The 25,123-nt window shown below is 41.5% G+C and overlaps 2 protein-coding genes across 2 annotated transcripts in view; both read left to right on the top strand.

Annotated features, from left to right (window-relative positions):
- Positions 1-514: 514 nt before the first annotated feature.
- Positions 515-20,720, top strand: LOC135199602 (uncharacterized). The gene is made up of 4 exons (XM_064227758.1): positions 515-661; positions 5,301-5,353; positions 7,416-7,585; positions 20,396-20,720. Exons 2-4 carry the CDS (start codon positions 5,348-5,350, stop codon positions 20,718-20,720), a joined length of 501 nt encoding a protein of 166 aa, XP_064083828.1. The 5' UTR covers positions 515-661; positions 5,301-5,347.
- Positions 20,717-25,123, top strand: part of LOC135199601 (uncharacterized) — a 32,698-nt gene continuing 28,291 nt past the window's right edge. Inside the window, exons 1-2 of the mRNA XM_064227757.1 lie at positions 20,717-21,328; positions 21,396-21,797. Of these exons, the coding sequence (XP_064083827.1) occupies positions 20,717-21,328; positions 21,396-21,797 (1,014 nt within the window). The remainder of the gene's footprint in view (positions 21,329-21,395; positions 21,798-25,123) is intronic.

The raw sequence follows: 25,123 nt of genomic DNA, 5'->3' as shown, positions 1-25,123 counted from the left end.
ACTTAAATATTCACCTATTCTAGACATGTATGTATGATAAGAGGAGTGATTGTTATGAACATTATCTGGAGTAGCATCGCGAACAATCAACAAGACTCCTCATGAATTCTGTTCAATTTTTCCTGAAATCTGCGGCCAAATGCAAGGATGGACAAACTAATTATGTGTCCATCTGTGAGATGGTAAGCACATATGTCCCGAATGTTTATTCAAGTCATTTAAAATTGTTTTCTTCATGTTGCCTATACATACACACATCGACAATACTCGCGTAATCCTATAGAGATTTGTGACTAATAAAAAAATGATACAGGAATCGTCTTTGGATAAACCTCTGATTTGCTGGCTAAATGGCTGCGAAGTTAGTAAGTATGTTAGCTTGATGTTGACGTGGGAAATTCACAGCTGAAAATTCTTTCACTTTCCAGCTTGGAGCGTTTTAACATTTGCAAAAATTTAATGGAATTTTAGATGTGTGTTCATTAATAATGAATTCCTTTTTTGTACGAAATATTGAGCTATAATACGCGGTATTCGTATGTTTGCTGGTTAAATGTCCACTGAATCTCGAGAGGTTTTTGACGGCTTCAAAACATCCAGTGTTGACATGTACATTAGTCAATCACCCGACGAATACAACAAATTGACCCACGGAAATTAGGTAGGGGGGACGTCCCGCTGATGATTTTATGCCACTCGGGTAACGAGTTAGTATAGGAAGTTGAAAAAAATTTACCAGCAACTTTTGGCCTCGTTGACAATTGAAGTTCCTGGAGCCTAATCAGTAAGCATTTTCCAGACTAGGCAGGTACACCTAGGGTATTACTTATGCTAGGCCTATTCTTAGGTGTACCTGTGGGCGGGCCTATTGGCAGGGTTTAATTCATAGTTATTGTGGTAGCAGTCGGTGCTGCTTTATGACTTTATGTTCTTTATTTTGATATCTAGGCTACGCACTGTAGGAAAGAATTAGCCTATACTATAAGTACCTATACTTTACTATCCTAGGTAGCCAGACCCTAACATAACCTAACCCGTAGCGTAAATCCTTATTTTTGTGTGTGTACCTGTGTGCGTGCTACCTACCTGTCAGGGAGTAGCCTAGTAGGGCCTGTCGAAACATCGACAAGAGAGATTGTAGGTACTCTTCCGTATGTTGTTGTAGTTTTTGTGTTTTCTTTAATTTACTTGCTAAAGTGGAAATACGTAGTACCTTGGTAGGTACCTAGTGTGTTTGTAGAAGGAAGATAGCCTAGGATAAAATACTGAATGGCAGGCCTCTACCGTAATGCGATCACCTTCCCAGAAAAAGTATTTTAACATGTCCTGTAACCAGGATAGACATTAGGTAAATAGTCAAGAGCCAGCGTCCATCGAAGCAATACCTCGAGATTTCTACTCTCCTCTCAAAGTAATTTTTTTCTCCCAAGTCACAATTTACCTAGCTATGGCCATACCTAGTAATTTCCTAGGTATTTTCAGGAAGGTGGTAGAGGCCGGCCATTCGGTATTTTACTCTATGTTTTGTTGTGTTTGTGAGCATTCAGCATCATCATTTGAATGGGTAAAGAAAGTAAAGATATAGCAATATTTGCAAGTTTGCCAAAGGGCCTTTCCCAGATGCATCTTTATAGCTCGAAACTTCAGCCCAAAAAGTTAATGAATTTTGGGTTTTCAGACACTTTTTATGGTGAATCTCTTTCCACTGAAAATCAATGTATGTTTGACACGGATCATCAGTGAAAAAAAAGTTTTGCTAAGTCAATAGTATCTTGTTTGAAAGGATTTAAACATTCACTTACATTTATTGGTAAGTTCAGTGATGAAAGTCAAACAGCTGAACTGTGTCTGCTTAGTGTGTATAAGTTTACTGACTCATTTGGATTATTTGGGGGAAACTGTCAACCCCCCTAAATCTCGAGCACTCAAGGCAACCCTTGTAAAGAGAGACTGACTCACAACCACAGGCTCTCTGACCTGTGTGTCACTCACTCTGCAGTAGTAAATCATTATTTTTTTAAATTCTTGCTTTCAGAAAAATGTGTCGGACAAAGTGCTAGATTTACTGAAAAAGAGTAAGAAAGTTCCAGGTGCCAAATGGCAAAATTAAGTGCTAGATCTAGTGTGATAAATGCTAAAATGGCAACTTGCTCTTAACATAACCCCGGGGGAACACCTATCTTGACTTGTCATCCATTGTTACCCTACCTCCTCATGTCCATCACCACATCTTTCACATAGGTCTGTTGCTACCTGGGTGGCAAATAGGGGTGTCCTACCAGGTATTATTAACCATTATTTGTGATAGACTTACTAACCTTAAGTCTAGACCTAGTATGGTATGCATAGGCTGATCATATTCTGATATTAATTTACAGTAATTACTATGTGCAATGGTTGCCTAGTTTATTTGGCTATGCATTATCTTTTTTGTACTACCTGATTATCATCATCACAAGTATTTCTTTAATCATTTAATACTTTGTAATTCCTAATGACTTTGAACAAAGTAAGTGAAATTTACACCATACTGTTTTTTTTTTCTTTTTTCATTTCCTGCCAATCAACTACATTCTTTTGGTCCAAGTGACTGAATGAGACTGATAGCTTGCAAGGGCTTTTAGTAAAAGTTGGCACAAAATTAAATCTCTTCTTACTGTTTGGTAGTCATTCAGCTTCAGGCCCACCAAGTTTATAGAGGAAAATCCTTTACAAATCAGGTTTTATTATGTGATGTAGGCAGTTACTGTTTCCCTTTGTTTTTTCCTACTATAAAAGACGAGCAAAGAAATAGTAGTGTTCAGTATGCTGAGAGGTCTGTAGCATTTCCTTTTAAATTGGGATACTAATTTTAGGATTGGCCGGTATAAGAAGTCACTGCTCTCTCTCGCTCTCTCTCTCTCTCTCTCTCTCTCTCTTGTATGTTTATGTTTGTTTTGTAGTATGATAAATAAATTGATTTACCTAATACGTAACTAATTTTCAAATATTAATAAGATTAAGAAATAGCAATTCCCAGTCTGAGGAAGGAGACCAGAGGAGTAAATGACAGTTTGGTATATGTATTGGCAGAGGGGAAGGAGTCATAAGGAGTTATTTCTCTCCTCCTCTCGGTTCTCTCTCTCTCTCGCTCTTTCAATTATTGCATTCTGTCTCAGAAATATTTCATAATTTCACTCTTGATGGTCAGATATATGATGTTGCTGATTCGAATTGTTCTCTGTTCTCTCTCTCTCTCTCTCCTCTCTCTCTCTCTCTCGTCTCTCTCTCTCTCTCTCTCTCTCTCTCTCTCTCTCTCTTCTCTCTCTCTCTCTCTCTCTGTGTTATCGGGCTGTATGTATATATTTTCAATGGTAAAATGTTTAAGATGACTGAAATTATGCATTAATAATAATTGAATCTCAAAGATTAAAACAGTACAGTGGAACCTCGACATACGAAAGTCCCAATTTATGAAAAATTCAAGTTATGAAAGCAAACCTGAAGATTTTTTTGCCTCTACATACGAAAATAGTTCAGGTTATGAAAGGGTGTTGCTGTAAAGTCCTGAGATTCGCCCAGACCGCCGAGATAAATTTTAAAACTCGCGCGCCGCCAACTGAGTAGACTCGCCACCATCCTCCCGCTCTCCCATTGGTTCCTGATTCTAGTCACCGCTGTAAGATCCTGCTCTCCTATTGGTCAGCATCTCTCCCATCGTGCTCTACGTAAAGGCATTCTTCGGCCACTCAGTAGCAGCATCGTTATCGTTAGCACGCCGAATTCTTTCGTTCATATATGATTTTGTATGTTAACGTAAATTCGTGTTAGTGATTTCGCTTTGTACTTTATCGTGTTGTGTGAGAACTTTAGTACATAACTTAATTACATACGTATAGTCAGGGGTCCCAAGAAAGTTGCTGAAGTTCACAGAAAGAAGAGGATGCTTTCTATGGAGACAAAAATGGAGATTATCAAGAAGTATGAAGCTGGCATGTGGTTGAGAGTGATTCGCTAAGGAATATGGCCGAAATCCATCAACGATAGGCACCATCCTTAAACAGAAGGAAGCCATCAAAGCAGCTACACCTTCCAAGGGCGTGACTATTGTGTCCAACAAGAGGAGCCACGTGCATGATGAGATGGATAGGCTGCTTCTTCTATGGATTGAGGACAAAGAAATCGCTGGCGTTACAATAACCGAGACGACGATCTGCCAGAAGGCCAGTGCTATTTTTGGCAATTTGATTGCCCAGGCCGAAGACGACGGAGGAAATGGACATCGAAGGTAACCCCAGACTCCAAGGCTTCTCGGGGGTGGTTTGATAAATTCCGTAAACGGACTGGCATCCATTCAGTGGTGAAGAAATTGAAATTTTGTAAAAAATTTAAAGTATAAAAAAGTAAAAAAAAAAATGTGAAAATAAAAAAGAAAAAAAAATTTAATTTAAAGTTTTTTTAAAGTTAAGTGTTAACGTTTTCTGCCATTTGTTAATGTGTTTCGTAAAGTTTAGTGTTAATGTTTCCTGTCATTTTTTAATGTGTTTTGTAAAGTTAAGTGTTCAAGTTTTCTGCCATTTGTCCTCCTCCTCTGTCGCCATCGGAGATCGCCTCACTCGAAAGGTAAGGTTCCACATTTTACTACATATGTACGTATGTAATTACAGTATTTCTTTGTACGTACCATGTACACTAATACACTTTATTTACAGGTATGTATTACATATTAGTAGTATATATGTAGTTTAAGTTAGGTATTGAATGGTCCAAATTGTTATATTTCATTGTTTATTGGTTAATTTAGCTTTATTATAAAATTTACTGTGGTGTTTTTGTAGGGCTTGGAACGAATTAGGCAATTTACATGTAACATGGTTCAAGGTACGAAAAAATCAGGTTCGAAGGCCGCCTCGGAATGGATTAATTTCGTATCCTGAGGTACTACTGTACTACTAATAGGTTAATAATTTAAATTACTATACCATTTGAAGTAGGATGTTATTTAAGCTATGTATACATTTGGTATTTGAACTTTCTTGATAGGCAGTTACATATAAGTGTTTTAGAGGGGGTTCTAAGTATTCACAGGTTTTAACAATGGTACGCATCCCCTGCGAATACGGGGTGTCCACTGTATGTGGTTTATATTATATTTAAATATCTCTGTTCTTGAGGCTCTTATTGACTTTTGATTAAAAAAAACTCAAAATGTGCTGAAATTATACTTACTGCTATTGTCTAGTCTCTTTTGAAATCAAAGCCTCAAGTACAGTGATGCATTTTAGAAAGTGACCAAGACATCCTTTTTTTTTTCTTTTCAGAATGGTTTGCTGACTGTTTTGAGGGTTATTCACACTGAAGAGTAGGCATGGAGGTAAGGTACATTGTGTAAGGTATATTCTTAATTAGTAGTAAATGGAAAAATTAGGTGATTATTGTGCATTATCTCTTAAGTCCCAGTTTGTGAGGAGTATGGGGTAGATATGATACTGTAGTACAAGTTGCATAATAGTACTCATTGTAGCTAAATTCATTTTCTTAGGATCTGATTAAGAAATTTCATGTTGAGATTGCCCCTAGATGGAGAAATATCAGCTAATATTGTTAATGATAAGTCAAACCTCCTATTTTGAGGATTTGAATTGATGATGTGATTTTTCCATTCATTCCACTCTACATATACTGGCTTCAACCCTCTCCCTTCCCTGTGATTTTCCATTCATTCACTCTAACATATACTGGGCTTCAACCCCTCTCCCTTCCCAACCATCAGTGAGTAAATATTCAACTCCCACCCCAGAGGCAATGAAGTAAAGTATGCATCACAAGAACATAAGCAGGAAGTATCATGGGGAATAGACATGATTTGCCAGACCAACACTATATCCTTATCATCACAGAGGCAGTAAAAGCAGTAGAACTAGAGATGCTGCTGCACTTACTGCTGGTGTAGTGGGGAGTGGATACAACCACAGATATGGGTGTGATAGACCAGGTATGATTCCAAAATAGCATATCTAATTCTTCTTCATAGGGGGTAGGGCCATCAGTGTACCTTATGTGTAGGCATTACTGAAGTTTCTTCACAGCTTCCCTTCAGCCTGTAGTTTCCCTATCTTTCCTTTTACAGTGCCTCTGTTTCACGGGTACAACACCGAGGTTTTCCTCCTATTACACCTTGTACCTTTTATTCTCGATTTTCCTTTTAAGTGCTGAATGACCTCACAGGTCCCAGCGCTTGGCCTTTGGCCTAAATTGTATATTCTATATCTAGTTCCACAACCTTATTCTGTCTGTGATTGAGTGGATATACTGTTGTCCTGATGAATCATAGGTAAGCAGTTAATTATCCAAAATCAGTGAGGAAGTTTGATCCTATGATCTATTTGTAGTGAGATTGCCAGCTTGTAATGTATTACGTATATTGTTTTCATTATTATATTGTATATTACTCTCTTATGTGTCTGTACAGCATTTGAAGCATGCCTCTCTCATGCTCAAAGATTGCAATGAACGTTTTGGAATGAGTTCTGTTTATCCTGAAAATTTTAAGTATGGTAAACAAAAGACAAAATAGTCATACAAATAATTTTTTTTTTTTTTTTACCCCCATCCAGAGCGTGCCTTTTCTGATCTCTTACCTAGAAATATTAAAGAATTATAACACTCCTGTGACTGAGATTCAGTATTATGCAGAGCCAGTCACTAAATTATTGTATTACAATATTCATTTTACAGTTTTATTCGAAGAACATGCACTTGCTGTACTGTTAACAAACTGTGTTCAGCATGCATCCTCAACTCCCCCAGCTGTATCATAACTTTCTCTGTACCCAGGATATGTCACTTACAGTATTTTCCCCATACCCTTGAGCTTGCAAGAAAGCCGTTTCCTAAAATCACTTGATTTGCACACCCTACTGTTTGTCCAAACCCATTATAGGCCAGCTTTCATCTGTGTCACCTTTTTGGCCAACACCTTATCTTTACTGTTAGATGGTGACTGAAGGTTATAAGCTTCTTTAATAATATCAGCAGTGTTTTGTCACATATAATTTCAGATTGAGAAATTGTTGCACACTGTGGGTTTTATGTTGCACTACTGTAGTACTTCTATGTATCATTATACAGTGATAGTAAACTTCAGGTTTGATCTTTGCTTGTTATCAGTACAGGCAGTCTCTGGTTATTGGTGGGGGTTCTGTTCTTGGCAGGGTGCTGATAAGCGAAAACCACCATTAACCGAAACTCAGTGATTTATGGCTCTTATAGCACCAAGATTCTGTTAGGTATGTCATGGTGCCATAACTCTATTATCAGCATCTTATGGCGCCGATAACTGAAACTTGGCCCGTTATGGCGCTAGACAAGTGCTATTAACCGAGTCCGCTGATAACCGGGGACTGCCTGTAGTCTTATATGTTTCTTCATGACAGGATAATGGTGCAGACATAGGTGATGCTCTAGATGGTCTAGACGACTTCCTTCAAGATGAAAATCTCTTTCAAGACTTGGAAGATCTTGGAAAAGTACTTGATGAACTCAACGAGGCTGATGATGGGGGAGAGTCTTCTGATGCTGGGGAATCTGGTGGAGCCTCGAAAAGGTAAACTCTGGGTTAAGGCATTTGGATAAGTGTTATTTCAAATGGGAAATTGTTACAAATCACAGGCATTTTGAATGGAGATTTCCCTGTTTGCCAATATGAAATGTGCCTCCATGTTTTTTTATTGTCATGCAGAGCAGTTTTCTTCTTTAGAACTGAAGATTTTAAGTATTTTTTTCTTAAAATGCAGATAGTTCCTTGATGGTAAAGACAATTGGAGGTGACTAACATGCAGTAAACAAAGTTGACAATGGCTGAAGTATATTATTCAGGTTCATTCACATTTTCTTGCTACTACTTTCCTGAAACCCCTCTGTCCCAAAGGTTGTTGCCAGAGAGAACAAGGCATGTAACAATACATAGTAAGGAATCTAGTAGAGCTGTAGTGTTATGCAGGGGTAAAATAAAAAAAAGAAAAAGAAATTGAGGAGATACATGGGATGATAGGTAACTATATGAGGGGACAGAAAGACCCTCCATTTTCTATAGTCATCATACAACAGTTGGGCAGTCTGAGGCAATGAGTCATTTTAGTTGTGTGTGAGAGAGAGAGAGAGAGAGAGAGAGAGTCAGTTTAGCTTATTGATCTTTCCAGGAAGACTCCAACACCAAACACTTGACTGTCTTTGGAGGGAATCTCTCTAAGATTTTCAAGAGATAGTTACTGAGGTATAACATTGCTGTTACCTCTTGTCAACTTTGCAATCGCTGTCATTTTCCATTACTCTTGGGAAGAAGTGCTTGCCCTTAACCCTTCTTTGATATGATATTCTTATGTACCCTTCTTCCTGCCAGAGGATTCAAGGAACTCTGCAATCTTTAGGTAAGTATGGGTAATAGATTTCCTTGTATAGAAAGGAAGCCATAATTCTTTTGTCTGCAAGGGTTCACAGAAAGTTTTCACTGTCACCTAGCATAACTTTTATATAAGTGTCTTGTCTTAGTCACATATTCTTCCCTGGAGTTAGTGCCAGTTTGCAGATTATGTATCATGATTATTTTTGTTTTGCCTTTCCATACCTGTAGCTACTATTCACTTATTCCCTTTTGTGAAATATGAGAGGGAATCGTAGTCAGCTTTACTGAAATGACTTGCTTGGTGTTGGAATCTCCAGTTCTCATACAATCAACTTACCTGTCAGATATATACATAGCTAAGACTCCGTCGTCCCCGACAGAAATTCAAATTTCGCGCCACTCGCTACAGGTAGGTCAGGTGATCTACCGGCCTGCCCTGGGCGGCAGGACTAGGAACCATTCCCGTTTTCTACTCATATATTTTCTGTCGCCGGTGGTATCAACATCGTTGCTGCCACCCTCCTGACTGGAAATTTGCTTTTCTAGACAATTGATCATCTTTTTGTGGACTTTTGGTGACGTAACTGGATCGTTGTTTTGGCATTTCGCTACTGTGGACTGGATTTGGACTTGCTTTTGATTTTTCTTCAAGAATGTCTGATTCAAGTGGTTGTGTTGAGAGTGTGTGTGAATGTAGGCTGCAAGGTGAGGATACCGAAGGCTTCGGTTGATCCTCACACTGTATGTCGCAAATGTAGAGGTTTTGATTGTTCTATTTCTAACACCTGTCATGAATGTGAGAGGTTGAATGTTGAGAATGGAAGACTCTAACTTCTTACTTGAAGAAGTTAGAAAGGGATAGAGTCAGAAGGGCGGCATCTAGGGTGCGGGTAGTAGTACAAGGCCTATTGAGCCTTTTAATGATTCTAACTCTTCTTTAAACTATGCATTGATTCTAATTCTGTATCAGGGCCCTCACTGGCTTTACATTCAGATTCGGCCTCGGAAATTGCTGAACTGAAAGCTACTCTTCACAGGATGAAATCCAAAATGGCTGCCATGAAAGGTAAGGATTGTGAAAGTGACTAATTATAGTGAAGTGAGTGTCCCCAGTGTTGTGGAGGGGGCGTCGTCTGACCGTCTCTGCGACGCTCCCAGGCCTAGACCTCTTCCAAGCTCCCAAGCCCAGAGGAGAAGGAAAGTCGAAAGCCGTACGGAGGTTGTGGAGAATTCCCCCCGGTCAGGCGTCCCTTCAGCAGGCTCTGTAAATAGACAGACTGCTCAGGACCGCTATAGGAAGAAAAGCGTCCTCAGAGAGTGCTTCTCTTCGTCCGCTTCTCCCTCTCCTAAACGAGGGTGGAAGGATTCGGACCTGTCCAGGCCCCTGAAAAGGCACTGGAAGATCCTGTTTTGGATTCTAGCCCCGAACGCTTTTCGGAAGAAGCGCCTCCTTCGATCAAGAAGGCTAAGAGGGTTTTGACGTCCCATGGTTTGGACAAAACTCCTTCGAGGTCTCCCTCTCCCGTTAACAAGACGACTCCGGAGAAGCTTCCAAGAGGATCATTTTGGCTGTGCAAGAACAGTATCCGCCTTGGTAGGAGTCCTTTCGAAGGATCCCCCTCGTAAGAAAGACGTGAGGCTTCCTTGTCAAGAAGTCTCGTCTTCCTTCTACCCGCCAGGAGTGAGGCTCCTGTGGGACGTGAGGCGTTTGAGATCTATTCTGATAGAGACTCTTTGGACGATTTTGAAGCGCCAGACAAGCGCGAGGCGCCAGTCAAGCGCGAGGTTTCCTCCAGACGAGAAGCGTCTTACAGGATTAAAGCGCCAGACAAGCGAGAAACGCTTTACAGGCGAGGATATAACCAGACGTAATACGTCTGCCAGACCAGCAGCGTCAGCCGAGCGCGAGGAAGCAGCCAGGCGCTAGGATTCAGCCAGGCACGAGGCGCCAGACAAGCATCATCCATAAAACGGATATGGCACCAGAAAGGCGTGAGGCGCCAGCCAGGCTCGAGGCGTCAGTCAGGCGCAAGATTTTGTAGAGAGGGCGAGGCGCCAAGCCAAGCGCGAGGAGTCAGCCAGGCGCGAGGCGCCTCGCCAGCCAAGCGCGAGGAGCCAGCCAAGCAGAGGAGCGCTATACATACTCTTAGCCATCTCCTATTAGGAGTTTGCTCCCGTAGAGAGAGTTATTGGGCAGGAAGACCCGGAACGGGAATTGACTTCTCCTTCTGATCCGATATTGGAAAGAGGATAGAAGACGAGACTTACGGCAGAGAAGGGCTGTCTAAACTACAAAGTTTTGACAGCTCTCCTCCTGCAGGAATACGGAGATGCATTGATCCCTGCCGCTCCTCCTTCTCCTCGTTCACTTTTTTCATGCTCTAAGACGCCGAAGTCGTCGGCTTTTTTGAAGATGAGGCCGACGATTTCTATGAAGAGAGCTCTTCAGTCGCTGGATAGCTGGATGCTAACCAGAAGGAGCTAGTCAGAACGGTGTTTTGCATGCCTCCCGCTAGACTTACGGGCAAGAGAGGTATTTGGTACCAGACTGGGGAGAATATGGGGCTCACTCTCCCAGCTTCGGCTGAAGCTGACTTTTCCAGTCTGGTAGATGCATCCAGGAGACATAGCCTTCATACTGCGAAGATAACTTGGGGTCTTTCAGAGTTGGATCATCTCTCAAGGGACTTTTTCATATTTTAGAAGTCTTCAACTTCCTAGATTGGTCCCTTGGGGTGATTTCCAAGAAGGCTCATGCCTCGGAAGGACTCGATCCGGACGTACTCCTTTGCAATTTGTCCTGTATTGACAAGGCGGTACAGGATGGCTCAGGGGAAGTTTCTTCCTTATTTGGAGCAGGTCTCTTGAAGAAGAGATCTGTTTTTAGCGCTTTCTTGACAAAAGCGGTATCCCATTCGCAAAGGGCAGCCTTGTTATTCGCTCCCAGGTCTGACTTTCTGTTCCCTTCGCAGTGGTGAGGGACATTTTCCCTTTCCCGTTCTCTGACGGAGAAAGCAACACAGGATCTTCTCCTGCAATCATCCAGGAAGAAGAGACCAGTGAGGTGGGAGACAAGAAAGGTGTTTCTACGCCTGTTCGGCCCTTTCGAGGAGGCCCTCCCGCTAGAGTTACCGCTAAAAGAAAAGGCGACTGAGAAGAGAGGTAGAGCCTCTTTCCGTCCCTTTAAAAGGGGAAAGTGAAGTGGCGCTCCTCCAAACACCAGTAGGTGCCAGGCTCCGGGGATTTGCGGAAGCCTGGACTCTCATAGATACAGACGCTTGGTCTATGTCTGTTCTACAGAAGGGATACCTCATTCCTTTCCTGGACAATCCTCCCGACGTCAATTCCGCGGGAATTGTCCGCCAATTACAAGGACCCTGTGTTGAAAGATACTCTTCAACAAATGGTGGATCAGATGTGGGACAAGAGAGCTATAGAGCTAGTGCTGGATCAAAGCTCCCCAGGGTTTTACAATCGTCTTTTCTTGGTTGCGAAAGCCTCGGGGGGCTGGAGACCAGTTCTGGATGTCAGCGCTCTGAACAAGTTTGTTCAGAAACAGAAGTTCTCCATGGAGACCTCTGCAACAGTCCTTGCGGCTCTTCGCCAAGGGGTGGGGATTGGATGGTGTCTCTGGATCTCCAGGATGCCTATTTTCACGTCCCGATCCATCCTTCGTCGAAGAAGTACCTCCGTTTCATGACGGGGGGAAGGATCTTCCAATTCAGAGCCTTGTGTTTAGGCCTGTCTACGGCACCTCAGGTTTTCACGAGCCTTATGAAAAATGTGGCGAGATGGCTTCACCTGAAAGGAATCAGTATATCTCTATACCTAGACGACTGGCTCATCAGAGCAAAGTCAGAGAAACAGTGTTTGGAGGACCTGACTGTGACACTAAACCTGATAAAGACCTTAGGATTACTCGTGAATCTCGAGAAGTCCCAACTGATCCCCAGCCAGAACTTGGTCTATCTGGGGATTCGGATGGATTCTCGGTGTTTTCGAGTATTTCCTTCTCAAGAGAGGACTAACGAGAGGTTTAGAGAAAGTCTCTCTCCTCCTAATGGAAGGAACGTACTTCGGTCGAGGGAATAAAGGTTTGAGTCTATTAGGGACTCTTTCCTCGCTCGAACAGTTCTTTCTCTAGGAAGATTCATCTCCGTCCGCTTCAGTTCTTCCTCAGAAGATCGTGGAACATGAAGACAGGGCTTCTCTCGACAGTTTTTCCCCATTCCAGTTCTGATGAAAAGCCATTTAGAATGGTGGTTACTCCCACTGAAGGAAAACAAGGTACTTCTCTAGAACACAGAACCCAAACCTTGTATTGTTTTCCGACGCGTCGGAAAAAGGTTGGGGAGCAACCTTGGGAAAGAGAGAGGTGTCAGGCACTTGGAATGCTCTTCAAGTGTCCTGGCACATAAACTGCAAAGAGCTGTTGCCGTACACCTAGCCCTAAAGAGCTTCGAACCTTTAGTGAGGAACAAGATAGTCCAAGTGAATGCGGACAATACAACCGCCCTTGCATACATTCGAAAGCAAGGAGGGTACTCACTCGTATTGCCCTTTACGAGCTCGCAAGGGACCTGCTGTTTGTGACATCTCAAAGGAACATCTCTCTTTTGACGAGGTTTGTTCAAGGAGTAAGGAACGTGAGAGCAGAAGGTCGGAGCAGGAGGAACCAGGTCCTTCATACCGAATGGACCCTCCACTCAGAAGTTTGTCGGAATCTCTGGTCTCTTTGGGGGACTCCTCATGTCGACCTTTTTGCCACGTTCCTCTCAAAGAGACTGGAAGTCTTTTGTTCAGTAGTAGAAGACCCCAGAGCTCTAATAGTAGACGCCTTCCTGCTAGATTGGTCTCATGTAGATGTTTACGCATTTCCCCCATTCAGATTCTGGGGCAAGTGCTCAGGAAGTTTGTTGACTTCAAAGGGGACAAAAATGACCCTGATAGCCCCCTTTTGGCCAGCTCAAGAGTGGTTTCCAGAGGTGCTGGAGTGGATGGTAGACTTCCCCAGATCCCTTCCACAAAGGAAGGATCTTCTCAGACAAACCACACTTCGAGAGGTTTCATCAAAACCTCCCCGCTCTCGCTCTGACTGCCTTTCGACTATCGAAAGACTTGTCAGAGCGAGAGGCTTTTCTAACAAAGCAGCAAGCTCGATCGCTATAAGGGCCCGGAGAACTTCTATCCGTGTTTACCAATCGAAGTGGGAAGTTTTTTTAGAAGGTGGTGTAAGTCGAAGAAGTTTTCCTCCTCCAGTACCTCTGTAACAGAAATCGCTGATTTTCTGTTATTTTTGAGAGAAGAATCGCGTCTCTCCGTACCGCCTCCGGTTAGGCCACGATAAAGGGCTATAGGAGTAGTAGCTTTCGGCCGTCTTTAGGAATAGAGGCCTAGATTTGGGAAACGATAAAGATCTACATGATCTGATTAGATCTTTTGAGACCAAGAAGTCTAAGATTACTTCTCCCCCTAACTGGAATCTCGACGTGGTACTTAAGTTCTTGTCCTCAGCGAGATTTGAACCCCTGCATTTGGCCTCGTTTCGCGACATAACGAGAAAATGTTTGTTTCTTTGTCACTGGCGACGGCAAAAACAAAGAGTAGTGAGCTGCACGCCCTTAGTGATAAAGTGGGTTTCAATATAGATTCAGCCATCTGTTCCTTCAAAGAATTATTCTTGGCGAAGAATGAAAATCCTTCGAATCCCTTGCCGAGAAACTTCGAAGTAAAAGGCTTATCGGGTCTCGTCGGCAGGGAACCGGAGAGGTCTCTTTGCCCAGTAAGGGCTTTAAAGTTTTACATACAGAAGAAGAAACAGTTGGGAGGTTCTAGACAAGGTCTCTGGTGCTCGGTGAAGGATCCATCAAGACCTATGTCTAAGAATGCTTTACCCTTTTTTGTGTCAGGAACGTCATTACGGACGCTCATAAGGCTTGCACTGGATGATTCTTTCAAACTCCTGAGAGTAAGAGCTCATGAAGTGAGAGCAGTGGGCTACGTCTCTCTCTTTTCAGAGAAATATGTCACTAAAGAATATCTTGGAAGCGACATATTGGAGATGTAAATTCGTGTTTGCTTCTCACTATTTGAAGGACGTTCGTGTGACCTATGAAAATGTTTTTCTTTTAGGTCCTTTCGTGTCTGCGGGCACAATCCTGGGTACAGGAGCTAACACCAATCCTTAATTACTACATAAGTCTAATAGATATGTTCTAGACTTTCTGCTGAACAAGTGCAGATGCCGCACAGTCGGCCAGTCACTTTCGTTCAGTAAGGAACTCTTGTGATATCTTTATTAGATGAGTATCATAAATTTTTTTTTTTTTGGAAAATTATTGTGTGCGTGTGCAATTTGGTTTGAGTTTTGGTTGTTGCGAAGAGTTTGGGGATAACTCGGAGCAATTTTTAATACTAACATGGTGGTTAGGATCAGGTGGTCGGGATTGGTTGTGTGCTCCTTAATAAGGTGTGTTGTCATATAAGTGGATCAGCACCCATTGACAAAGTCCTTTCAGGCTCTGCCGAGTAAGTGGATAAGACCCCTTTGGCCAGACCCACAAGAAATTCTTGGGCCTATAGATCACATATCTCGCTAAAGTTTCTTGAGGTGATGCAGACTACGGGGCAAACCCACAGAAGTCTACCACCTATCAGGTAGGAACCAAGGTTTTATTTATACCTACAACATATGTTGTTTACCTGTCTATTCCAGAAGTAGCTGTCTCTTACCCTCCACCGAAGGGTGCCAATCAGCTATGTATATATCTGACAGGTAAGTTGATTGTATGAAAATGATGATTGTTAAATCAATACAATAAAGTTTCATACATACTTACCTGGCAGATATATACGATTAGGGGCCCTCCAGCCTCCCGCAAGGAGACAGGGGGAAGAGAAAATATATGAGTAGAAAACGGGAATGGTTCCTAGTCCTGCCGCCCAGGGCAGGCCGGTAGATCACCTGACCTACCTGTAGCGAGTGGCGCGAAATTTGAATTTCTGTCGGGGACGACGGAGTCTTAGCTATGTATATATCTGCCAGGTAAGTATGTATGAAACTTTATTGTATTATAACAATACGTATCATATTTTTGTGGAGAGACTGATTTTGTTCGGTTTAGCACACAGGTTCTGAATCACACATATGCTTCAGAAGAAACTGAAATTTTAGGAATGGAGGGCAGGATCTTGACTAACAATCTTCCTTCACCTTTGTACAAGGGAACACCTTTAGGCTCCTTTCTTCCTAGTCTTTTGATAGTTGTTGTCATTATGTAGCTTTTTCCAGATCCTTTGGGACAATTTTGCATCATGCCTATGATATTTTGGTTGAGTTCAGGTTAGGAAAGGTGCTTTGTGTCTGGGTCTCATCCCCTTGTTTGCCCCCTCCCAACTGTTGACAGCCCAATTTGTGTGTATGGTGATGTGGTAAATGCTGCAGAACTACACAACCAAACACCTATTAAAAAACAGGTGTGTTTTTTCCGTTCCATCCATAACAAAGGCAGTGGTCAAGTTTATAGCGCTGTGATTCAACCCCTTATTTACTGACATTGATTTCCCATTTTTCCATTCTTTAATTGGGAAAGACAAGATTTTATGTATGCAACTTACCAAGTATAGTTACATAGCTTATTTTCTATCTGTCAGCAGCTAGAATTTCGAAATTAGTGGTAGCATTCTGTTGTTTTGGCTATGTGATACCCCCACCTACTACTGGGGGAGAGTGGAACCAACTCGCCACTGAAAATCAGTTGTTTCTGCTGGTACTGTCAACAGTGTTCAGAGGCATTGAAATGTTTTGGAATTTGTTTACTTCTGGTTGATGACTTGGAGGTTTTGGTGAAGTACGTACTCCGATATTTTGGTAGCCATTTTGGCAACAGAGGCAGTCCCTGGTTATTGGCGGACTTGGTTAATGGTGATCCAGAAAATCGGCGATTTATGTCGCCATAATGGGCCAGGTTTTGGTTATCAGCACCATAAAGTGCCATTAATAGAGTTATGATACCATAACGTATTTAACAGAGTCACCATTAACTGGTTATCTGGACCATAAATGCTATAAATTGTTAGTTTTGGTTAATGGCAGTTTCACTTCTCAGCAGCCGGCCGAGAACGGAACCCACGCCAATAACCGGTGACTGCCTAGTCCCTGGTTGTCGGTGGACTCTGTTAATGGCAATCCGGTTTTACGGCACTTGTCTAGCGCCATAAAATCGGCATATTTGTGTAGTCCTTGCTAGCCACAGACTATTCCGTAGCTGCATGGATCCCACTAAGTAGAGGACGATTCTTGGCTGTACCGCCATGTCTCTACAAGTTAAGATGAGCATCATCCAGAGGCAGTTCTCATCTGTAACAGTTCTCCTAACAGGTGGGATTCAGCTATGTTACTACTTGGTAAGTTGCATACATAAAAATGACATACAGTAGACCCTTGACTCACGAACACAATCCGTTTCCTAGACCTTGGTCGTGTTCGAAATTGTTCGTGACTCGGAGCTAATTTCCCCATAAGGTTTAATGGGAATAATATTAATTGGTTCTCGACCCCTACGAACCAATATATATTATGTATATTTTGCCTTATTTTACACAGATAATGTAAAAGTCGTGTAAAAAACCTTAAATATATCTAATAATATAATTTAAAATGGTAAACTAACACTATAAAAACGTTTGTAAAGTGAACACTTACTATGACTGGCGAGACTTCTGGCTTGACGGACAAGAGAAGAGGAGGGTGGTGGGTGGGGAGGAGGTTATTGTGCGGAAGGAGACCCTCCCCCATCCAGGTCGGGGAGATCTCGTTTCCGGAGATTCAACTCTTCTAGGTTTTTTTGGTGAACGTTTAATCACAAACTTATCCAATGTCTGTTGCCTTTTCCTTCCTTGCATAACTTTTCTGAAATGGCTCATTAAATTTTCATTTGAGCATATTCACGATCCTGTTTCGTAACAATTTTGTCCGGATGATACAATTCAAGGAAGCACTGGACATCATTCCACTTTTCCAATGCGGCTTTTATCACATCACTGCTGACATCTGTAACTTCCTCCCCAGCCTCCTCTTCGTCAGTTGATTGCTCCCGAGCAAGTTGCTCCTGCTGCTCTTTGTGGAGTTGAACAAGTTCGTCCGCAGTCAAATCTTCTGAATGTTCAGCGACCATTCTTCAACAATCTTCGTCGTTGACTTGTAGACCCATACTGTTGCCCATGGACACAATTTCTTGCACAATCTCTGCATCGAAGCCCTCAAAGTCACGTACAGTTACGCACTGGGGCCAAAGTTTCCGCCACGCAGAATTTAATGTGCGGTACGTAACTTCAGTCCATGTGTTATCAATGAGGGTTATGCAGTGAAAAACATTAAAGTGCTTCTTCCAAAATTCTTTTAAGGTAATTTTGTCTCTTCAGTTACACGGAAGCATCTGGAGAAGAGCGCCTTCGTATATAATTTCTTAAAATTGCTAATGACTTGTTGGTCCATGGGCTGGAGAACAGAGGTCGTGTTGGGTGGAAGGAACTTGAACTGAATGAAGTCATGTTCACTGCAGTCAGCCAAGTACGAAGGGTGTGCCGGGGCATTATCCATGATCAGAAGGCACCGCAGGGGTAGCTTGTTCTCTGTTAGGTACTGACTCACGGTCGGCGCACTTCATCAATCCACTCCATAAACAAGTTCCGTGTCACCCATGCTTTTTGTATTGGCCCTCCACATTACAGGCAGTCTGGCCTTATTTACGTTGTGCTGCTTAAGGCACGCGGGTTATTTGAATGGTAGACAAGTAGCGCTTTAGTTTCAAGTCGCCACTTGCGTTTGAGCATAACAAAAGCGTAAGCTATCCTCATTGGCTTGTGGCCTGGGAGCGCCTTCTCTTCTTGGGTGATAAATGTCCTGTTGGGCATCTTCTTCCAGAAGAGGCCCGTTTCATCACAATTGAAAATCTGTTGAGCGACGTATCCTTCGGCCTCCACGAACTCGCAAACTCAGTCACGAATGCCTCAGCAGCAGCCTTGTCTGCGCTAGCAGCCTCACCATGCCTAATTACAGAGTGAATTCCAGTTCTCTTCTTGAAGTTTATCAAACCACCTTTACTAGCCTTAAAATCATCTGGCGTGGCACTAGTAGAAGGAGTTTCCTTCAGCAAACTCTGATACACTTGCCGAGCTTTCTCGCAGATGATCGGCTCGTTTACACTATCACCTGCCATCTGTTTCTCATGTACCCACACTTCAAATTATTTTTTCTGCCTCTTCGAGGGTTTGCGATCTCATCTTGGTTAGTACTGTCACTCCCTTCGCAACATTTGCTTCTTTAATGGCATCCTTTTTTTTGTTTTTTTCAAAATTGTCGAAATTGTCGACTTGGCCATCTTGTACTCACTTGCGATATCGGGCACGCGAACACCACGTTCAAACTTTTCTATAATTTCTTTCTTTATTTCAATGGTTATCTTCCTCTGCACCCTCTTCTCACCATCACTCTTCACTTTCTTACTTTCACCACCACTCTTCACTTTCTTAGGGTCCCGGGGCCCATTATTGAAGAAAATCACAAGTTTTAGCGCAAAAAATGCTAAGCGAATTGACGAACGTCTTGTACACAATGAGATGAGACAAAGAGCGATGCGTGGGTGACGCCAGTTGCGTGGGCGGCTGGAGGATGGCTGGTCCCATGGCAACTCAAACGCTCTCACGTGTGCTGGGCGATTTCGCGCATTTTTCAAATGTTTGTGTCTAAAAATTAGTTTGTGAAACAAAGTGAATTGTTATTTTCCAGAAATTTCCAGCATTTTTCAAATGTTCATGTCTCAAATTAGTTCATGACCCAAACAGAATTTTTATTTTCCGCATTTTTTTTTGTTCGTATCTCAAAGTTAGTTCGTAAGTCAAGGGTGAAATTTTACCTATATTTGGTCGGGGATCGAGTTGTACGTGGGTCAATGCGTTCGTGAGTCAAGGGTCTACTGTATTTATAATAAGATAAGATTTTATGTATACTTACCAGTATACATGATCAGAGCCCTCCCTCCTCCTCTCATGGATAGGAGATCATAACACTGATTTTCAGTACTGAGTTGGTTCCACTCTCCCCTGGTAGGGGTTGTCTCCCGACCAAAACAATAGAGTACTACTGCGAATTTCAAAATTCTAGCTGCCAACAGTTAGAAACTATAGCTATGTAACTACTCAGTAAGTATACGTAAAATCTTATTTTATTATAGAAATGTCTTTTCTCATAGATCTTAATCTGAGTATATTTAGACTTGGTGAACTCTGGCACAGCCTATGCATCCCATGCAAGAATATATTCATTTACAGGAGTCAGCCCTCCTTTGCTATTCTACATGGGATATGACAGGTCTTGGGGGATTTTGACTGTTCCTGGAGTCTTTATGCTGTAGTGCAGACTTCTGGGGGCATTTTCCTCAAACTTTTATTTAAAAAGGGGATGGTCTTTATTCTCATAGGAATAGATAAGCTAATTCAATATAATCTGTATTCATCTTAGATATACAAGCCAAATTTTTTATCATAATCTTACTCAACCCTGCATAGTCCCTTCACCAAAAGGAAGAAGTATGAGCTACCAAGCTTCAATGACCATTTCCAAATTGTGCTAGGAATACTCCATTCAAAAGGCTTTGGTTTGTATAACCAGGAAAAATTAGTTATCCTGAATTTTTCTGTTCAGTAACTGAGTAGTCCAGACACATTATTAGTGAGGCTGTTACCAGTGAGCTGTATTAGTAATGTGACTATCCTGCCTTCACTTGACTGTATCTTTGAAAAATGAGAAGAAAGTGTGTAGGATTTTTTAAGATTTCTAATGTCAACTAATGAAAATGATGTATGTTGTGAAACTAAGAATGAGATACACCATTAAAAATCTGCTAAGAATTTAAGTAGTCTAGTTGGAATTATGATTTAGTTATTATTTATTATATAGGTACTTTTTTTTTACATGCGACTATAATATAATAGGATTTTTTTCTCTTACAGAGATTTTGAATTTGATCCCGATGAATTGCCAGGCATTGATGATATTCTGGGCAGTGCAACTAAAACTTCACAAGCAGAGGAATTGGAAGACGGGGAGATTTCAGAGGTTGATGAGAAGAATGAATTGAAAGAACTCAAGAAAAGGAAAATGGAAGTTATTAACAAGATGAGAAAATTAGTCAAACATAAGATACAGTTGACAAACCAAAGAAATGATTTGCTTTTGCAGCTACAGAGTAATACACAGCTTGATAAAGTTACTACCCTGCTGAAAGAGAATTCCACAGCTTGTGAAAGCAATATTCTAATCAGATCTTCAGGATGAATCCTGAGATCAAAGTCCTTAATGGTAAAATCAAAGAGTTGGAAGCCAGTATTGGAGTTGAGACTGATGATAGTAAAGACCAGAAAATAGAGCCTACACCTCCACAGGGTTTCACAGCATCGAGAAAAGACCTAGAAAATATTGAAAATTTCTTCAATAGGTTTCCCAATACAACTGTCAAAAACAAGAATGAAGTGGAAGTGGGGAAGGTAAAGAAGGAAGAGAAAGAAGCTATTAGAAGATTTATTTCCTTAGATGAAAATAGTGGTCCAAGTAAAATTTCGTCTATGGAGCCAAATAGGGACACAAGTGCTAAGTCGCTGTTACCATCTTCAAAATCTCATAGGTTAGCATTTGATGAGAGTAAAATCAAGAAGATGTTTGAAAAGGCTTGTGAAATTACAGAGAAGACGCAGGCAACGTCATCATCAAACACTTCAGGAAATTCTTCTCGTTTTGTTGAGAAAAAAGTCACAAGTACCTTTGACAACAGAAAGGAGTCACCTTCCAATACAAAGAGATCTTCTGATTCTATAGAAAACAGTATTGATAAGAGATTAAAAGAGATAAGATTGCAGAGTTCCAAAACTCCTTCCAAAATAGACATGGTAGATTTAACTCTTGGGGACCAAGAAAAGCCTAAACGTAAAATATCACACCCATACGGATGGACAGAGGAGAATATCTCCTATACGATTAGATAAAGGTCATTCACTGTCAGATAGTCTTGAGAGGCAAAGTAAAAAAAGGAAAAGTATAGCTGACCAAGGTTTTGTTGATCCTAGCTTAGCAAGTGTGAAAGTCAAAGACACTGAAAGCCCAGTTGCAAGTAACATTTCAAAATCTCTCCTAGAAAGACTAGGATCAGTCCCTGCCAAGGAAAAAAGCTCTCCAATTACCCTTAATGACTCGGGGAATGGGGAATCTGATGGTTATCACCCTGACGTAACTAGTCCAAGGGAAGTAGTATCTCGCGAAAGGAAATCTTTTTGGTGTCAGCACTGTAGCCGTAGTTTTATTGCAGTGCAGGCGTACATCTCACACCTGGAGTCTCCTAGGCATCTCAAAGTTGCAATGGTAAGTTTGCTATAACATTTATAACAATTTAGTTATGTTAACGAAAACTTATATACAGTGGACCCCCCTTATTCGCGGGGAATGCGTACCAGACCCCCCCCACCCACGAATAGTCAAAACCTGTGAATACTTAGAACCCCCTCTAAAACCCCCTGCTAATCAATAAGTTCCTATCCTGAAAGTTCAAATACCAATGTGATCCTTAAAACATCCTACTAAAAATATACAGTAGACCCTTGACTCAGAACACAATCCGTTTCCTAGACCTTGGTCTGTTGTTCGAAATTGTTCGTGACTCGGAGCTAATTTCCCCATAAGGTTTAATGGGAATAATATTAATTGGTTCTCGACCCCTACGAACCAATATATATTATGTATATTTTGCCATTATTTTACACAGATAATGTAAAAGTCGTGTAAAAACCTTAATATATCTAATAATATAATTTAAAATGGTAAACTAACACTATAAAAACGTTTGTAAAGTGAACACTTACTATGACTGGCGAGACTTCTGGCTTGACGGACAAGAGAAGAGGAGGGTGGTGGGTGGGGAGGAGGTTATTGTGCGGAGGAGAGAACCCTCCCCCATCCAGGTCGAGATCTCGTTCCGGAGATTCAACTCTTCTAGGTTTTTTTGGTGAACGTTTTAATCACAACCTTATCCAATGTCTGTTGCCTTTTCCTTCCTTGCATAACTTTTCTGAAATGGCTCATTAAATTTTATTCATTGAGCATATTTCACGATCCTGTTCGTAAAAAACAATTTTGTCCGGATGATACAATTCAGGAAGCACTGGACATCATTCCACTTTTCCAATGCGGCTTTTATCACATCACTGCTGACATCTGTAACTTCCTCCCCAGCCTCCTCTTCGTCAGTTGATTGCTCCCGAGCAAGTTGCTCCTGCTGCTCTTTGTGGAGTTGAACAAGTTCGTCCGCAGTCAAATCTTCTGAATGTTCAGCGACCAATTCTTCAACATCTTCGTCGTTGACTTGTAGACCCATACTGTTGCCCATGGACACAATTTCTTGCACAATCTCTGCATCGAAGCCCTCAAAGTCACGGACAGTTACGCACTGGGGCCAAAGTTTCCGCAACGCAGATTTAATGTGCGGTACGTAACTTCAGTCCATGCGTTATCAATGAGGGTTATGCAGTGAAAAACATTAAAGTGCTTCTTCCAAAATTCTTTTAAGGTTAATTTTGTCTCTTCAGTTACACGGAAGCATCTGGAGAAGAGCGCCTTCGTATATAATTTCTTAAAATTGCTAATGACTTGTTGGTCCATGGGCTGGAGAACAGAGGTCGTGTTGGGTGGAAGGAACTTGAACTGAATGAAGTCATGTTCACTGCAGTCAGCCAAGTACGAAGGGTGTGCCGGGGCATTATCCATGATCAGAAAGGCACCGCAGGGGTAGCTTGTTCTCTGTTAGGTACTGACTCACGGTCGGCGCAAACACTTCATCAATCCACTCCATAAACAAGTTCCGTGTCACCCATCGCTTTTGTATTGGCCCTCCACATTACAGGCAGTCTGGCCTTATTTACGTTGTGCTGCTTAAAGGCACGCGGGTTATTTGAATGGTAGACAAGTAGCGGCTTTAGTTTCAAGTCGCCACTTGCGTTTGAGCATAACAAAAGCGTAAGCCTATCCTTCATTGGCTTGTGGCCTGGGAGCGCCTTCTCTTCTTGGGTGATAAATGTCCTGTTGGGTATCTTCTTCCAGAAGAGGCCCGTTTCATCACAATTGAAAATCTGTTGAGCGACGTATCCTTCGGCCTCCACGAACTCGGCAAAACTCAGTCACGAATGCCTCAGCAGCAGCCTTGTCTGCGCTAGCAGCCTCACCATGCCTAATTACAGAGTGATTCCAGTTCTCTTCTTGAAGTTATCAAACCACCCTTTACTAGCCTTAAAATCATCTGCGTGGCACTAGTAGAAGGAGTTTCCTTCAGCAAAACTCTGATACACTTGCCGAGCTTTCTCGCAGATGATCGGCTCGTTTACACTATCACCTGCCATCTGTTTCTCATGTACCCACTTCAAAATTATTTTTTCTGCCTCTTCGAGGGTTTGCGATCTCATCTTGGTTAGTACTGTCACTCCCTTCGCAACATTTGCTTCTTTAATGGCATCCTTGTTTTTCAAAATTGTCGAAATTGTCGACTTGGCCATCTTGTACTCACTTGCGATATCGGTCACGCGAACACCACGTTCAAACTTTTCTATAATTTCTTTCTTTATTTCAATGGTTATCTTCCTCTGCACCCTCTTCTCACCATCACTCTTCACTTTCTTACTTTCACCACCTCTTCACTTTCTTAGGGCCCATTATGAAGAAAATCACAAGTTTTAGCGCAAAAAATGCTAAGCGAATTGACGAACGTCTTGTACACAATGAGATGAGACAAAGAGCGATGCGTGGGTGACGCCGTGCGTGGGCGGCTGGAGGATGGCTGGTCCCATGGCAACTCAAACGCTCTCCCCGTGTGCTGGGCGATTTCGCGCATTTTTCAAATGTTTGTGTCTAAAAATTAGTTTGTGAAACAAAGTGAATTGTTATTTTCCAGAAATTTCCAGCATTTTTCAAATGTTCATGTCTCAAAATTAGTTCATGACCCAAACAGAATTTTTATTTTCCGCATTTTTTTTGTTCGTATCTCAAAGTTAGTTCGTAAGTCAAGGGTGAAATTTTACCTATAATTTTGGTCGTGGATCGAGTTGTACAGTGGGTCAATGCGTTCGTGAGTCAAGGGTCTACTGTAGTTAAATTACTATTCTATTACTGTATTAATCTTTGAGATTGTATTATTGATAATTTTAAAGTCATCTTAAACATTTTACCATTGAAAAATATATATGTCAGAAAATAACAGAGAGAGAGACATATACGTATCAAATTGTCATTTACTCCCCATGCCCTCCTTTGTCAAAGACCTGGAATTGCTATTTTTTTTTTTTATTAATCTTATTAATATTTGAAAATTTAGTTATTAGGTAAATCATTTATTTATACTACAAAACAAATAAATATACATGAGAGAGAGAGAGAGAAATTTTTATTATTGTTTAAGCTCATTAAACTAAGTATCATTTTAAAATTAGTATTGTAAATTATTATTACATCATAAAGTGTAGTGGTACCCTTAAAGATTATATACACTTCTAACACTTCCAACCAAAACAGAGGGAGAGAGTTACCACTGTGACATATGTATCTTGTAGGGCAAGAGAGAGAGAGAGATGATCCTAATTTAAAAAGAGTGAAATGGAAATATTGTATTTCTTTAAAATACTATCACATAGAATTTTGTAATTACA

This window comes from Macrobrachium nipponense, chromosome 26 (assembly GCF_015104395.2).
Source record: "Macrobrachium nipponense isolate FS-2020 chromosome 26, ASM1510439v2, whole genome shotgun sequence".
Taxonomy (NCBI): Eukaryota; Metazoa; Arthropoda; class Malacostraca; order Decapoda; family Palaemonidae; genus Macrobrachium; species Macrobrachium nipponense.
The sequence above is the reverse complement of the archived record's forward strand: the minus strand, read 5'-3'. Positions and strand labels throughout refer to the sequence as shown.

Bases quoted from the DNA above. Each gene is read 5' to 3' on its own strand.
- LOC135199602 (XM_064227758.1), top strand. The intron at 7,586-20,395 runs GTAAACTCTGGG...TTTCTCTTACAG, and splicing joins TCTGGTGGAGCCTCGAAAAG to AGATTTTGAATTTGATCCCG.